Below are 17,819 nucleotides of genomic sequence, written 5' to 3'. Positions count from 1 at the left end.
CAATATGTACCTCTGAGGTGTAGTACAGTATAAAGTACAATATGTACCTCTGAGGTGTAGTACAGTATAAAGTACAATATGTACCTCTGAGGTGTAGTACAGTATAAAGTACAATATGTACCTCTGAGGTGTAGTACAGTATAAAGTACAATATGTACCTCTGAGGTGTACTCACCTGTCGGCGTTTGTTTGAGGTGAGGCTGGTTCTGGGGGTGGGGGGGTGAAGGTGGGGGTGGGGTGAAGGTGGGGGTGGGGTGAAGGTGGGGTGAAGGTGGGGGTGGGGTGAAGGTGGGGTGGGTGAAGGTGGGGTGGGTGAAGGTGGGGGTGGGGTGGGTGAAGGTGGGGGTGGGGTGAAGGTGGGGTGGGTGAAGGTGGGGGTGGGGTGAAGGTGGGGGTGGGGTGAAGGTGGGGTGAAGGTGGGGTGAAGGTGGGGGTGGGGTGAAGGTGGGGGTGGGGTGAAGGTGGGGGTGGGGTGAAGGTGGGGGTGGGGTGAAGGTGGGGGTGGGTGAAGGTGGGGGTGGGTGAAGGTGGGGTGATGGTGGGGGTGGGGTGGGTGAAGGTGGGCAGAGTCACTCTGAGGCGAAGCGCATCTCCGGTGGGGGGGGCTTGACAGTGACGGGCTGCGAGGTACGTCGGGGGGGCGATGGTTTGGGCTGCGCCTGCTGCTGCATGGTGTCGTAGTACGTTACTCCTCCATAGGTCACCTGGGCCTGAGCCTGAGACATTCAAATTAAACTTTATCGTCAACAGGACAGAGGACGTCACTGCTTTCAGGACCTTCAAATGAAACTTTATCGTCAACGGGACAGAGGACGTCACTGCTCTCAGGACATTCAAATTAAACTTCATCGTTAACGGGACAGAGGACGTCACTGCTCTCAGGACATTCAAATTAAACTTTATCGTTAACGGGACAGAGGACGTCACTGCTCTCAGGACATTCAAATTAAACTTTATCGTCAACGGGACAGAGGACGTTACTGCTCTCAGGACATTCAAATTAAACTTTATCGTTCACAGGACAGAGGACGTCACTGCTCTCAGGACATTCAAATTAAACTTTATCGTCAACGGGACAGAGGACGTCACTGCTCTCAGGACATTCAAATTAAACTTTATCGTTCACGGGACAGAGGACGTCACTGCTCTCAGGACATTCAAATGAAACTATCGTCCACGGGACAGAGGACGTCACTGCTCTCAGGACATTCAAATTAAACTTTATCGTCAACGGGACAGAGGACGTCACTGCTCTCAGGACATTCAAATTAAACTTTATCGTCAACGGGACAGAGGACGTCACTGCTCTCAGGACATTCAAATGAAACTTTATCGTCAACAGGACAGAGGACGTCACTGCTCTCAGGACATTCAAATGAAACTATCGTCAACGGGACAGAGGACGTCACTGCTCTCAGGACATTCAAATTAAACTTTATCGTTCACAGGACAGAGGACGTCACTGCTCTCAGGACATTCAAATGAAACTTTATCGTCAACGGGACAGAGGACGTCACTGCTCTCAGGACATTCAAATTAAACTTTATCGTTCACAGGACAGAGGACGTCACTGCTCTCAGGACATTCAAATGAAACTTTATCGTCAACGGGACAGAGGACGTCACTGCTCTCAGGACATTCAAATTAAACTATCGTCAACGGGACAGAGGACGTCACTGCTCTCAGGACATTCAAATGAAACTATCGTCCACGGGACAGAGGACGTCACTGCTCTCAGGACATTCAAATGAAACTATCGTCCACGGGACAGAGGACGTCACTGCTCTCAGGACATTCAAATGAAACTATCGTCCACAGGACAGAGGACGCCACTGCTCTCAGGACATTCAAATGAAACTTTATCGTTCACGGGACAGAGGACGTCACTGCTCAGGACATTCAAATGAAACTTTATCGTCAACGGGACAGAGGACGTCACTGCTCTCAGGACATTCAAATGAAACTTTATCGTCCACAGGACAGAGGACGTCACTGCTCTCAGGACATTCAAATGAAACTTTATCGTTCACGGGACAGAGGACGTCACTGCTCAGGACATTCAAATGAAACTTTATCGTCAACGGGACAGAGGACGTCACTGCTCTCAGGACATTCAAATGAAACTTTATCGTTCACGGGACAGAGGACGTAACTGCTCTCAGGACATTCAAATGAAACTTTATCGTTCACGGGACAGAGGACGTAACTGCTCTCAGGACATTCAAATGAAACTTTATCGTTCACGGGACAGAGGACGTCACTGCTCTCAGGACATTCAAATGAAACTTTATCGTTCACGGGACAGAGGACGTAACTGCTCTCAGGACATTCAAATGAAACTTTATCGTTCACGGGACAGAGGACGTCACTGCTCTCAGGACATTCAAATGAAACTTTATCGTTCACAGGACAGAGGACGTCACTGCTCTCAGGACATTCAAATGAAACTTCATCGTCTTACCTGTGGAGTCGGGTACATGGTCGGGTACGGGAAGGTCATGACCCCCGGCGGAGGGTAGAAAGGCTGCGGCAGCAGTTGCTGCGGTTGCCCCGGCGACAGAGAAACAGGCGGGCCCCCATAGAGGGCGGGGTTAGCGATCGGGCCGCCTGATTGGTGGGGATGGAGACCTGAGGTGGAAGAGGAGTGAGGAAATAAAAACAAAAAATACTTCATCCTTTAAAAACTATTGAGGGGGAACCGACTGACCGGGGTGGGGCAGGTGCATCTCAGGCTGGACCAGCATGCCTTGCGGCAGGATGGGGGCGGGGCCATCTCCGTGGGCGTAGATTGGTCCTTGATACGACACTGAGACAGACGGGTTCATCAGGGATGTACAAGTTCTACACCTCATTTTAAAAGTACTTCCAACTCCATAAACTTTTCTTTTTACTCTTTTATCCAAAATAAATATCTAGATATAAATATTAGCTTTTATAATATGGTGCACTGTCATAAATAAATGACGTACAGCGATTAAAATGAACTCCACAGATTCACACCGACTACATTTGCTAAAACAGAAATATTCTGGTTTTGCCCGCAAATAAGAGAAGTTATGAGAAACAGTTCACGGTTTCATTTGTATCAGTAAATTACACTTTCATACGTGGTTTACTAAAACTGTCTTTATACGAGTTGAGATTAACCCTCTTAACCCCAAAAACCAGCCGGAGGGATAGAACGGCAGGTTTTCTTTAAACAAATCGCCAAAACGTCACCGTTTATCACAACCAAAAGCTTTAAAAACAGACATTTTCAGCAGAATTTTATCTTTCAAACAGTCATTGAACACATTAAGTGTGACAAACTGTTCTATCAGAAAAACCAGCCATTGCTAAACTTAAAACTGTGTTATTTCATCAAAAACATTTCATTCTTCTATACAGTTAGGTCTCCTCTAATAAAACATTCACTTCAACCAGAATGTGTAAGAACATTAATAAAGTGTGAAACTATGACGTCATGATTGATTCATCCGAGACCAATACACACACACCATGGTTGTGAAACACAGCGGTGCCCTCTGCTGGTGAGCAGGAGGTACACCGCTGACTGAAGAGGTACTGCAGTAGGGCCAGATCACTGATGGAGGGTGTTGGATATTCTAAATATAACTGATGCTTATTCTAGTGAAACACTCGTACAGGTCTGGTACCCAGTGGGTGTTCTGGTCTTACTGGGTTCGTAGTAGTGTCCCTCCATCACCCCGAGGTGCATGGCGGGCGGTGCCGGCTCCGGTGCGGGTCTCTGGCGTTGGGACGAGTAGCGTTTGGCTCGATTAGAGCCGACGCTCATCTCCTCCATGTTGGGGAACTGAGGCGGGCTGCTGGGGATGTGCATGGTGCTGGGGAGGCCTGGGGAGGGGAATGTGGATCAATACATGTATATATATATACACATTAATATATACACATATATATATATATATACACATTAATATATACACATATACACACACACATATATATGTACACGTATATACGTATATATATATATATATATATACACACACACACACACACACACACACACACACACACCCCCCCCCCCCGTTAGCGGTGCTGCTAACGTTACTAGCTCTCCTCCTGTTGCTTGAAACACTGATTGGTTGTTTACAGTGAAACATGATCAGAGACTAGAAACAAGTTCTACTGAGTCCGTACCACTTTATTTACACTCTGATGGTTAACGATAAACGGTCCGTTACTCCACTAATGATGACGAAGCTGGAAGAAGACTCACCTCTCATCTCAGACCTGAAGTAGGACGTTGGACTCGGGCTCCAGCTCTGCCCTGCCAGACTGAGTCGAGCCACGTCCTGGTCCAGCTCCGTCACTACTACTCCTCCTCCTCCTCCTCCTCCTCCTCCTCCTCCTCCTCCCTGACTCGGCTCGTCTCCTGCTCCCGTCCAGCTCTTCCCCCCCACACCGCTTGGCGAGGAGGAGGAGGCGGCGTTCCTTCCTCCGGTGGTGGTGGTGGTGGCGGCGGCGGCGGCGGCGGCGGACTCCTCCACGGACGGCTGTTTGCTGCCCAGGTCCGCGGGCCGAGAGCGAGTCCTGCGAGCCAGAGAGTAAGATTTACGCTCCATTGCCGGCCGCTCGGTAGGAGGAGAGCCCCCCCGATTGGCCGACTGTAGGGAGGAGGAGTCAGAGGAAGAAGCGGCAAATCCTGACGCGGCCCTGTCGGCCCCGCCCCTCTGTTCTTGCTGCTGGCGTCTCGGCAATGCCGACTGGTACCCGCCCGGTTGCGATGACGTCGCTGGCGTTAAGACACTCGGGTCCTGATCCCGAACGCCTCCGGCCGTGATGTCCTCGATGACCACGGAGGGGCCCCTCCCCCCCCCACCACCGCCCCCCCGCCCAGGACCCCTGATGACCAAGCCCCGGTCCCCCGAGGGGTCAGACGGAGCTTTGGGGCCCTGTCGTTCTCTGGGGTGCATCTGGGGCGCGTTTGATTCGTTGTTGTTCCTGTATTGGGGTGGGAGGTGCATGTGGCCGTGGTGGGACGGGCGGCTGTGGGGCGGCGGTGGCCTGGAGGGGTTGTTGTTACGGTGAACGGAAGAGAGAGGGAGGGAGGAGGGGGAGGTGGAGGACGGGTGGGTGGATGATGGAGGAGCTCCTCCTCCTCCTCTGTTCAGACCTCCTCCACTCTGCCAGGACCGGACCGGTCGCTCTCCTCCTCCGTCTCGCCACCGTTTGTCTCTGCTGGGAGACAAACTTTGTCTGCAGGGAGACAAAAACATTCAGATTCAACACATTAAACTCTTGTAGATTAAAGAGGATTCAAACCACAAAAACATGTTTTATTTAAACAACCGCCAAAAACTACATTTATCTCAACCAGAAGCTGTAAAAACAGTCAGATTTTCATCTTTCCGACGGTCTTCGAACACATCATTTGTGACTGACGCTTCCGTCAAAAGAGAGAAAAACACGCAGCTTGAAATTGAGACATTTCATCAGAAACAGAAAGAAGAAAGACAATCACACGACGCGTTCACTGACTCCGTTGCCTTAGGGACAGACCACCCATTGACCCCCCCGCTCACCTCGGTCTGCGCTGTCGGAACGGTCGTTCCACGGAGCCGCCGCCATTGTTCCGGATGTCGTAGCCGTAGATGGCGACGAGCTCCTCGCGGCTCTTTGGCGCCTGTTCTTCTTCTCTGAACCGGTCGTGATCCCAGCGTCCTTCATCCTTCCACAGCTTCCTGTTACGACCTTTAGGTCTGAGAGAAGAAGAGCGACGATGATGATGTCACTACTAACCCGATGACCAATCAATGAACGCTGAGAAATCTCTTCATCTGTGGTGTTTTATGACTGTTGTGTTTGACGTTAACTGTTTTTACAACTTCAATGAGATTTATTCTGTAATAAATATAAATATTAAAAATAACTGTTTGCAAGTAAATAAATAATAACAACAACAACACACCTCTCCTCCTCCTGGGCGTGTCCTCTGACGTCGTGCTCAAAGAACAAACCCTTCCTCGGGATGTAAGCCGGGTTCTTTCTGTCCTCGTCATCGTCGAGCTTCTGACCAGGTTTATCCCCCCCCTCAGTCTCAGGCTCGTCTGTGGACTCCTGTGTGTGTGTGTGTGTGTGTGTGTGTGTGTGTGTGTGTGTGTGTGTGTGTGTGTGTGTGTGTGTGTGTGTAAAAAGACGTTCAGAGAAGTGTTTGGTTTTAAATGACAGCAGAATTTCACTTAATGGTAAAACATCTTTTTTCAAACGACACCGTTTATCACAACCAGAAGCTGTAAAACGGTCATAATCGTCACACTATGATATTTCCGAGGGTCCTTGAACACATCACGTGATGAACGTGTCTACCGTACTTTTCGGACGATAAGCCGCTACTTTTTACCCCACGCTTTGAGGCGTTGGCTTATAGTCCGGTGCGCTTTATATACAGATTTTTCGTAGCTTTTCTCCGCCACAACAACCGCAACTTCTGGTTCTGGTCTAACACAACATTTACCAGCTCCCGACACACAACAGTTGCTACCAGCAACCCCTCTGCAACCAGCTGTTACTGACAGGGTCGCTACAATATGGATGAAGTACCTCTGACCTTTGACCTCCCTCTCACTAGGACTGTTGACAAAAAAGGTTGAACGGCAAGATGCTTTTAACAGTACATGTCCGACTCGCTAGCTTCTAAGCTAATTCTAACATTACGGCCAATGGGGAAATGCTAACCGCGATTAGCATTAGCGAATATATAATATATCTTCGTACATCTTTTCATGCAGTCATACTTGCATTACAGACTAAGGTCTCTCACGGCTACCAAACGAAAAGCAATGAGGCAATAACTGTTGTTGCTCATAGCTCTGAATAGCTGTTGTGCTAGCAGCAACTGGCCAAGCCAGTTAGCCGTAAATGCTATTCAGAGCTACGAGCAACGTAGACACGCTGCATGAGAAGAGCAACTTTTTCTCAAGTCTGCCAGTGGATCCTAACAGCGCGGAACAGTGTGAAAGAATCCACCATCACCAACGGGTTCTAAAGGCTGGACTGCTGCGAGATGAGGAGAACAGCGCAATGAGGAGGACAGCGCAATGAGGAGGACAGCGCAATGAGGAGGACAACGCAATGAGGAGGACAACGCAATGAGGAGGACAGCGCAATGAGGAGGACAGCGCAATGAGGAGGACAGCGCAATGAGGAGGACAGCGCAATGAGGAGGACAGCGCAATGAGGAGAACAGCGCAATGAGGAGGACAACCCAATGAGGAGGACAACCCAATGAGGAGGACAGCGCAATGAGGAGGACAGCGCAATGAGGAGGACAGCGCAATGAGGAGGACAGCGCAATGAGGAGGACAACCCAATGAGGAGGACAGCGCAATGAGGAGGACAGCGCAATGAGGAGGACAGCGCAATGAGGAGGACAGCGCAATGAGGAGGACAGCGCAATGAGGAGGACAGCGCAATGAGGACAGCGCAATGAGGACAGCGCAATGAGGACAACGCAATGAGGAGGACAACGCAATGAGGAGGACAACGCAATGAGGACAGCGCAATGAGGACAGCGCAATGAGGACAGCGCAATGAGGACAACGCAATGAGGAGGACAGCGCAATGAGGAGGACAGCGCAATGAGGAGGACAACGCAATGAGGAGAACAGCGCAATGAGGAGGACAGCGCAATGAGGAGGACAGCGCAATGAGGAGGACAACGCAATGAGGAGGACAACGCAATGAGGAGGACAGCGCAATGAGGAGGACAGCGCAATGAGGAGGACAGCGCAATGAGGAGGACAGCGCAATGAGGAGGACAGCGCAATGAGGAGGACAGCGCAATGAGGAGAACAGCGCAATGAGGAGGACAACCCAATGAGGAGGACAACCCAATGAGGAGGACAGCGCAATGAGGAGGACAGCGCAATGAGGAGGACAGCGCAATGAGGAGGACAGCGCAATGAGGAGGACAACCCAATGAGGAGGACAGCGCAATGAGGAGGACAGCGCAATGAGGAGGACAGCGCAATGAGGAGGACAGCGCAATGAGGAGGACAGCGCAATGAGGAGGACAGCGCAATGAGGAGGACAGCGCAATGAGGACAGCGCAATGAGGACAGCGCAATGAGGAGGACAACGCAATGAGGAGGACAACGCAATGAGGAGGACAGCGCAATGAGGACAGCGCAATGAGGACAGCGCAATGAGGACAGCGCAATGAGGACAACGCAATGAGGAGGACAGCGCAATGAGGAGGACAGCGCAATGAGGAGGACAGCGCAATGAGGAGGACAGCGCAATGAGGAGGACAGCGCAATGAGGAGGACAGCGCAATGAGGAGGACAGCGCAATGAGGAGGACAGCGCAATGAGGAGGACAGCGCAATGAGGAGGACAGCGCAATGAGGAGAACAGCGCAATGAGGAGGACAGCGCAATGAGGAGGACAGCGCAATGAGGAGGACAGCGCAATGAGGACAGCGCAATGAGGACAGCGCAATGAGGACAGCGCAATGAGGACAGCGCAATGAGGACAGCGCAATGAGGAGGACAACGCAATGAGGAGGACAACGCAATGAGGACGACAACGCAATGAGGAGGACAGCGCAATGAGGAGGACAGCGCAATGAGGACAGCGCAATGAGGACAGCGCAATGAGGAGGACAGCGCAATGAGGAGGACAGCGCAATGAGGAGGACAGCGCAATGAGGACAGCGCAATGAGGACAACGCAATGAGGAGGACAACGCAATGAGGAGGACAACGCAATGAGGAGGACAACGCAATGAGGACAGCGCAATGAGGACAGCGCAATGAGGACAGCGCAATGAGGACAGCGCAATGAGGACAGCGCAATGAGGAGGACAGCGCAATGAGGAGGACAGCGCAATGAGGAGGACAGCGCAATGAGGAGGACAGCGCAATGAGGAGGACAGCGCAATGAGGAGGACAGCGCAATGAGGAGGACAGCGCAATGAGGACAGCGCAATGAGGAGGACAGTGCAATGAGGAGAACAGCGCAATGAGGAGGACAGCGCAATGAGGAGGACAGCGCAATGAGGACAGCGCAATGAGGACAGCGCAATGAGGACAGCGCAATGAGGACAGCGCAATGAGGACGGCGCAATGAGGAGGACAACGCAATGAGGAGGACAACGCAATGAGGAGGACAACGCAATGAGGAGGACAGCGCAATGAGGAGGACAGCGCAATGAGGAGGACAGCGCAATGAGGAGGACAGCGCAATGAGGAGGACAACGCAATGAGGAGGACAACGCAATGAGGAGGACAACGCAATGAGGAGGACAACGCAATGAGGAGGACAGCGCAATGAGGACAGCGCAATGAGGAGGACAGCGCAATGAGGAGGACAGCGCAATGAGGAGGACAGCGCAAGCTCAAGGGCGGATTTGCCTCGGGAGCAAAGTGACACTGAGGGTGCAGACGAAACACGGACTGAAAGCACGAACGAAGCAATTCTGAGGCTGTTTAATTCCGACACTGAAGAAGAGGACTTCAATGGTTTTAGTGCACAGGAGGGCGAAGGCGACAGCGATCGATAGCGATCCTGTGTCGATCCAGCCACTTTCCGGCTCGGATCAGAGGGATTACCGGTACCGTGAGCCACTTCCCGGCTTGGACCTGTGCGGAGCGCATGGAGACGCCTCCTAGTTGACTTATTAGCGTTTTTTACAGTTCTACAAAACTTGTTCAAGAGTTTTTTGTGTGCGTGTTTTTGAGTGAGAGAAATAAATCATCTTGGTTTGCAAATAACTCTGCTGTCTTAGTACTACAAACTAAATGTACTTAAACGGGACTTATTGTGTAGTAAAACGGTTTATACATGTTATTACATCATACTGTCTCACCTGTCCGTCTCCGCTCTGTCTCTCTCCTTCCAGGTTTCCTTTCTCCTCGGCTTTGCTCTCCTCTTTACTGCGTCCTCCTTCCTCCTCTGTCTCCTTCTCTCCTTCATGCTCCTCCTCCACCTCCTCCTTCTCCTCCGTCGGGCCGTCGGCTGCAGGTGGTTTACGCTCGCTGGCTGCAGGAGGAGCTTCTTCATCGCTGTACTGCTCAGCTTCCTCCTCCGCTCCCTGAAAGAGGAAGATGAGTTTTAACAGTTAAATACTGAAATGTTTATTAGTCCAAACGTCACCTCTAATTGTGATTTATTTAGTGGAGAATAAACATTTATTACAGACAAAAACATTTGAACTAAATTCAGTTCATGATTCTACTTTGAACAGAACTTGTGTGGTTTTTATTTCACGATTATTGTTATTATATTTCTTATTTATGTCTGCTTAAGATAAAAACATCTTTTCAGCCGCATGTTGTGCATCGAAAGAGTAAACATAATCTGTAATTATTATTTATATTATTATTTAGTGGGTTGATTCTAACAGACTGAAATAAATATAACACTTAAAACGTATCACAATATTAATGAGGATAAATACTGAGGGTGGGAATCACGAGAGGTCCCGCGATACGATATTATCACGATACTGCGATATTATCACGATACTGCGATATTCTGAGTATTGTGATAACATATATTGCGATTTATTACTTTTTTCCACTTCAAAAGATGAAGGAAAACTGTGTCAACATGTTTTATCCAACATGTACATCTTCTATAAGTATGATATTAGAGTTGTATAACTCAGTATAACTTGTATAACTCAGTATAACTTGTATAAGTAGGATATTAGAGTTGTATAACTCAGTATAACTTGTATAAGTAGGATATTAGAGTTGTATAACTCAGTATAACTTGTATAAGTAGGATATTAGAGTTGTATAACTCAGTATAACTTGTATAAGTAGGATATTAGAGTTGTATAACTCAGTATAACTTGTATAAGTAGGATATTAGAGTTGTATAACTCAGTGTAACTTGTATAAGTAGGATATTAGAGTTGTATAACTCAGTATAACTTGTATAAGTAGGATATTAGAGTTGTATAACTCAGTGTAACTTGTATAAGTAGGATATTAGAGTTGTATAACTCAGTATAACTTATATAAGTAGGATATTAGAGTTATATAACTCAGTATAACTTGTATAAGTAGGATATTAGAGTTGTATAACTCAGTGTAACTTGTATAAGTAGGATATCAGAGTTGTATAACTCAGTGTAACTTGTATAAGTAGGATATTAGAGTTGTATAACTCAGTATAACTTGTATAAGTAGGATATTAGAGCTGTATAACTCAGTATAACTTGTATAAGTAGGATATTAGAGTTGTATAACTCAGTATAACTTGTATAAGTAGGATATTAGAGCTGTATAACTCAGTATAACTTGTATAAGTAGGATATTAGAGCTGTATAACTCAGTATAACTTGTATAAGTAGGATATTAGAGTTGTATAACTCAGTATAACTTGTATAAGTAGGATATTAGAGTTGTATAACTCAGTATAACTTGTATAAGTAGGATATTAGAGCTGTATAACTCAGTATAACTTGTATAAGTAGGATATTAGAGTTGTATAACTCAGTATAACTTGTATAAGTAGGATATTAGAGCTGTATAACTCAGTATAACTTGTATAAGTAGGATATTAGAGTTGTATAACTCAGTATAACTTGTATAAGTAGGATATTAGAGTTATATAACTCAGTGTAACTTGTATAAGTAGGATATTAGAGCTGTATAACTCAGTATAACTTGTATAAGTAGGATATTAGAGCTGTATAACTCAGTATAACTTGTATAAGTAGGATATTAGAGTTGTATAACTCAGTGTAACTTGTATAAGTAGGATATTAGAGTTGTATAACTCAGTATAACTTGTATAAGTAGGATATTAGAGTTGTATAACTCAGTATAACTTGTATAAGTAGGATATTAGAGTTGTATAACTCAGTATAACTTGTATAAGTAGGATATTAGAGTTGTATAACTCAGTATAACGTGTATAAGTAGGATATTAGTTATATAACTCAGTGTAACTTGTATAAGTATGATATTAGAGTTGTATAACTCAGTATAACTTGTATAAGTAGGATATTAGAGTTGTATAACTCAGTATAACTTGTATAAGTAGGATATTAGAGTTGTATAACTCAGTGTAACTTGTATAAGTAGGATATTAGAGTTGTATAACTCAGTGTAACTTGTATAAGTAGGATATTAGAGTTGTATAACTCAGTGTAACTTGTATAAGTAGGATATTAGAGTTGTATAACTCAGTATAACTTGTATAAGTAGGATATTAGAGTTATATAACTCAGTGTAACTTGTATAAGTATGATATTAGAGTTGTATAACTCAGTATAACTTGTATAAGTAGGATATTAGAGTTGTATAACTCAGTATAACTTATATAAGTAGGATATTAGAGTTGTATAACTCAGTATAACTTGTATAAGTAGGATATTAGAGTTGTATAACTCAGTATAACTTATATAAGTAGGATATTAGAGTTATATAACTCAGTGTAACTTGTATAAGTAGGATATTAGAGCTGTATAACTCAGTATAACTTGTATAAGTAGGATATTAGAGTTGTATAACTCAGTATAACTTATATAAGTAGGATATTAGAGTTGTATAACTCAGTGTAACTTGTATAAGTAGGATATTAGAGCTGTATAACTCAGTATAACTTGTATAAGTATGATATTAGAGTTGTATAACTCAGTGTAACTTGTGATGCGTGGACGTGGAGGCAGAGAGACAGTGATGCGCTGCTCTCTCCTCATGAGCCGGCTGCTGTTGGCAGGTTTAACCCCGTTGTGAGGTCAGATGTCTCTTTGTTTTGACCAACTTCCTACCAATCACACCAGAAAACAACTCAGCACCATCTAGTGGACTGAAGAAGCAAGTGGTTTTATTTTTCTCGTATTTTTTTTAGTTAGATAGTTTATATCAGGGGTGTCAAACATACGGTCCGCGGGCCGCATCCGGCCCGCCACGTCATTTTATGTGGCCCGCGAATCCGCCAGCAAAAAAAAAAAAAAAAAAAAAAAAAAAATATATTTTTATTATTATTATTTTTTTTACAAAAATTAAAAGTTAGATGTGAAAATAAAAATATCCCCATGGTCGAAATTATGAGATAGAAAGTCGAAGTGATGAGATAGCATGTTGTCTGTGTGCCGACATTAAAACGATCACAACAGGTGGACAGGAGATGCAACAACCCATAAAGAGGATTTCCAACAAGTGATCGTGTCTTTCTCAACATGCGTACTTCTCTGCACTTGTAAACTCGTGGACTTGTGAAACGTCATCAGTCTCAGCCCAAGTACTGTTCCAATTCAAAGTTCACATCGAGCGGAGATGTTTGAGTATAAAAAAACTTTGAGTTGAGCCATTCGCGCCGCCGGTCTCACCGGGGGCTATTTGTGTTCATTCGCACTGGACGCGTCGGAGAGGGGGCGGGGCTTATCGCCCTGAAAGCCGTTCAACTGTCCGCCATTAACCATGGAAAAAATAACCTCTATTTCTGCTTAGTACGTGTTGTGGAAGTCACAGATATCCCGGGAAACTAAACTAAATGTGTTAGGAGTGGTTACATTTACAACCGGCCCTTTGAGGGCGACCGTGATGCTGATGTGGCCCCAGAGTGAAAATGAGTTTGACACCCCTGGTTTATATCATGAAAGATCGATACTTGGCGTCCGTGTATCGATACAATATAGGCATGCAAAATATCGCAATACTATGCTGAATACATTTTTCCCCACCCCTAATAATTATATATAAATATAGCTATGTAATAATAATAATAAAAAAATATATAAAATAAATCATCGTGTAAAACAACGTATTAACAGAGCATCTTCATCATCCTCACACAGCTGATGTGTGTTTACCTCTGAATGTGATCCGTTTTCTTCTGGATCAGCGCTATCGTAGTCAGAGAGGACAGCTGGACGAAGACAAGACAGAGAGAGACAGACGAGTTGATTTAAGTAAATTTGTTTAAATTACTGCACCAGTAAAACAAACACGCTCTGTGTTGCTGGTAAATATACTGCCGTGTTGTTGCACGTTACTGCCGTGCTGTTGGCGTGTTAGATGTCACTGCCGTGTTGTTGGCATGTTGTATGTTACTGGCGTGTTGTATGTTACTGCCGTGTTGTTGGCATGTTGTATGTTACTGGCGTGTTGTATGTCACTGCCGTGTTGTTGGCATGTTGTATGTTACTGGCGTGTTGTATGTTACTGGAATGCTGTTGGTGTGTTGTGTGTTTCTGGCATGTTGTTGCTGTGTTGTATGTTACTGGCATGTTGTTGGTGTGTTGTGCGTTTCTGGCATGTTGTTGCTGTGTTGTATGTTACTGCCGTGTTGTTGCAGTGTTGTATGTTACTGGCATGTTGTATGTTACTGGCGTGTTGCAGGTGACTGGCGTGTTGTTGTATGCTACTGGCGTGTTGTTGGCGTGTTGTATGTTACTGGCGTGTTGTGTGTTGTTGTATGTTACTGGCGTGTTGTGTGTTGTTGTATGTTACTGGCGTGCTGTTGGCGTGTTGGATGTTACTGGCATGTTGTTGGCGTGTTGTGTGTTACTGGCGTGTTGCTGGTTTCATGTCTTTACCTTCTCCGACACCATCTTCACTCTCCTGCAGAGACACAAACAAACATCAGCAGGAAGAACAACAACACTTTGATAGCATCTGATAGCATAGTGAGAGATGCTAACATGCTAAGAAGCTTCATCCACACTGATCTGTTCAAGGCGTCTAAAAACAAACATCACGGTTCAGGTTCATTGGTCTGAGGGTGATGTGTAAACAGGAAGTAGATCGGTTGCTTAGTTACAGAAAATACGACTATTTTAGTACCGTTTTAGATCGTAAACGTAGTACTGTACTGTGGACGTAGCCTCAAATGAACGAGAGAGAACTTCAGAATCAAACATCAGAATCCCTCAAACAATGTGGAAGATATCGAGGCTCACATTGAAATCAGAGGGGCTGTGAACTGTACAGTGACGAGCAGCAATGTTCAGAGTGTGAGAATAAAAATACAGAAAAGTGAAAAATATTGACAAAGAAGCATTCGAACCACCCGTCTGTAAGTAATAACCTACACGGCGGTCCTCATAAAACACTGGATTACGAAAGTTAATTCATAACAAGCCTATGAAGAAATGTTTACATACTTATATTTATACTTATATTAACACATTGTAATTATTGAAGTCATTTATCCTGTAAAAACATTTGCTGGTTCCACAAGTAATAATATTCATTTATTAGAAGTAACGTTGAAGATGAAACGGACATTGCGACGGCGTCACTTTGGGACATTTCTCACTATTTAAACAAGCCAAAGAATAAATGGATCATCAGACAAAATAATCTAAACTGACATGCGTTTACTGTGTAGTACTTTTACTGTAACATAGTATTACTGTGAGGTATTAGTACTTTTACTGTAACATAGTATCATTACTGTGAGGTATTAGTACTTTTACTGTAACATAGTATTACTGTGAGGTATTATTACTTTTACTGTAACATAGTATCATTACTGTGAGGTATTAGTACTTTTACTGTAACATAGTATCATTAATGTGAGGTATTAGTACACAGTGAAGGATCTGACTACTTCATCACTGCATCTCAGTAACAAACATCAGTTCTAAGCGAACAAGACTTCTGGACGTGGCAGAAGTCTCGTTAGCATTAGCATTAGGCTAAACAGAAAACCCTAACTCCGTGCCAACACCTGGGTGGAAACACTGTCTTTTTAAGCTAATTGGCTGACAATCTGGAGCTTCTCATATTTAGTAGAAACCCCCGCAGAGAGTCGCGGTACCGGTGAAATGTGCATCTGTGTAAACGCGTTCCAAGTGGCGCCTTTTCGTCTCCCGTTCCACGACAACACAGTCAACTACGAGGACTGTTTACAATAAAAACAGCTCCTTCGACGTACCACAGTATTACAGTTCAAACCTAACAACTCTCCATGTTAAACAGCGTTGACGTTAAAGCAGCTAACTTGTAGTTTCCTTTAAGCTAACACTAAGCTAGCTACTCACACACTCGGACTCCGCGGCGACTTTCGGCTCGACCCGGGTCGCCGTTACTTCCGGTGGGTCGGGTGGGTCCTTTACGCGGCTCTTGGTGGTCGGAGACCCGGACCTCCCGCTGTCAGAACCAGAACCAGAACCAGACTCGTCCTCGCTGTCCTGAGACGCGCGCCTCCTCCTTCGCCGCCGGTCCGCCATCTTAGATCCAGAATGTTTGGAAACCGGAAACAGGAAACAGGTGATCTTCTTCTTCTTCTTCTTCTTCTTCTCTTCTTCTTCTTTGATGTTTATTGGCAGTTGGCAAACAATGAATTGGTGCATTACCGCCACCAACTGGATCAGGATGTCTAGTACTTACAGTTTAGCATCACAAAAATAAAATAAGTAATCTTATTTTGTATCTACTGCCACCTGCTGGAGTTTGTTTCCACATAGAAGTATCCGGATCCTTTACTGCAGTGAAAGTACTTGATATAGTACAGGGCGACCGTGGCTAAGTGGATAGCAGGGCCGTCCTCCGGCTCCGTGAGTCGCAGGTTGATGTGTCCTTAAGCAAGACACTCAACCCCAACAATTGCTCCCGTAGTTGTGCCTACGGTGTGATAGAATAGGATCTGAATTGTAAGTCACTGAGTGTTTGTCTTCTCAGTGACCTCACAGACAGACAGTGAACGTGTGACGTCTTAAAACATTGAATGAGGTTTGATGCAGAGGAGCTGGTGGAACATGTTCTCTGGAGGGCTGTGTGTCAGCAAACATCCCAGAATGATTGAATGCAGAAACATTAAGGTATCAAACACGTAGTAATACTTAGAAGTTAAATGTTTAACCTTTATTCCAACATGAAAAAAAGCAGTAAATAACCGCTTCCGGTTTCAACTTCCGGTTCAAGCGAGGGTCGCTTCCGGTTTAAACCGGAATTGAGGAAATGACAATTAAGAGACATGCGATGTACCCAAGTCTCTTAATTGTCATTTCCTCACTCCTCGCAACCGGAAGTTCTGCGCCGCCATATTGACGGCCGTCCAAAAGCTCTTATTTCTGCTCTGAGGAGGGAGGAGCCATGAGCGAGGACCCACGAGAACAGACTTCCAGGAAGTGTTTTAACGGCCGACACTCCCCCTCATTGTTCATCTGTCATGTGATTGGACGCTGCAGCCGATCGGACTGATGAGATTTTGTTCAACATGTAAACAGTGAAGACGGATCACAGACTAAACTCTAGTTTATATTTGATTCATTTCTGATTCAACATCTGGTTTAAATAAATGTTCATTGTAGTCTGAACAACAAAAGGACCACAAACAACTTTCTTCATTTATTAGAAAGATTTGTGTTTTCATGATCTGATGTTTCCCTCAATAACTTCATTATGAATACAATTAAAGTGAGAGAGAGCTGGAGAGACCACACACACGCATGTACGCGCGCACGCAATCTTTACTTTATATATTTTTAATTAATTGACAGTATTTTGTGAAAATGTTTTCGCTTTGATATTAAAGAGGGTTTTTTTGCAAATTCTTGGCAAAAAATCCAAATTATATTGACCATGATTTCATGTCTAAAAGCAACAAAAGGATGACACATCCAAGGGGGGGTGAATACTTACGCAAGGCACTGTGTGTGTGTGTATGTATATGTATATATATATAAAAATGTCAGAATTATGTTTGGAGATGCACGTGTTCGTGCCGGTAAGTACTCCATTTAAAAGGAAAAGTGCAACTTTTTTTGGATCATCAGACTGAATCAGTTTAAACTAAATTTATTATTTGTTTCCAAGGATTTTAATCGAAACAAATAATACAGGAGAGTGCTCGCTGTAGAGACTCATCTGGACGGGAATGCGCAGCT

At 45.2% G+C, this 17,819-nt stretch overlaps 1 protein-coding gene across 1 annotated transcript; it reads right to left on the bottom strand.

The window, feature by feature from the left end:
- Positions 1–460: 460 nt before the first annotated feature.
- On the bottom strand, positions 461–16,160 carry casc3 (casc3 exon junction complex subunit; the record flags this gene model as incomplete). Its single annotated transcript, XM_079282221.1, has 11 exons — positions 461–716; positions 2,462–2,628; positions 2,708–2,806; positions 3,679–3,855; positions 4,244–5,223; positions 5,550–5,726; positions 5,936–6,084; positions 9,834–10,058; positions 13,797–13,852; positions 14,523–14,547; positions 15,972–16,160. The coding sequence occupies 11 exons, from the start codon at positions 16,158–16,160 to the stop codon at positions 570–572; spliced, it is 2,391 nt and encodes a 796-aa protein (XP_079138347.1). The 3' UTR covers positions 461–569.
- Between the last annotated feature and the right edge of the window lie 1,659 nt (positions 16,161–17,819).

The sequence above is a fragment of the Melanostigma gelatinosum genome (assembly GCF_949748355.1).
Source record: "Melanostigma gelatinosum genome assembly, chromosome: 13".
NCBI lineage: Eukaryota > Metazoa > Chordata > Actinopteri > Perciformes > Zoarcidae > Melanostigma > Melanostigma gelatinosum.
Note: the sequence above shows the minus strand (reverse complement) of the source record. Positions and strands in the feature narration are given on the sequence as shown.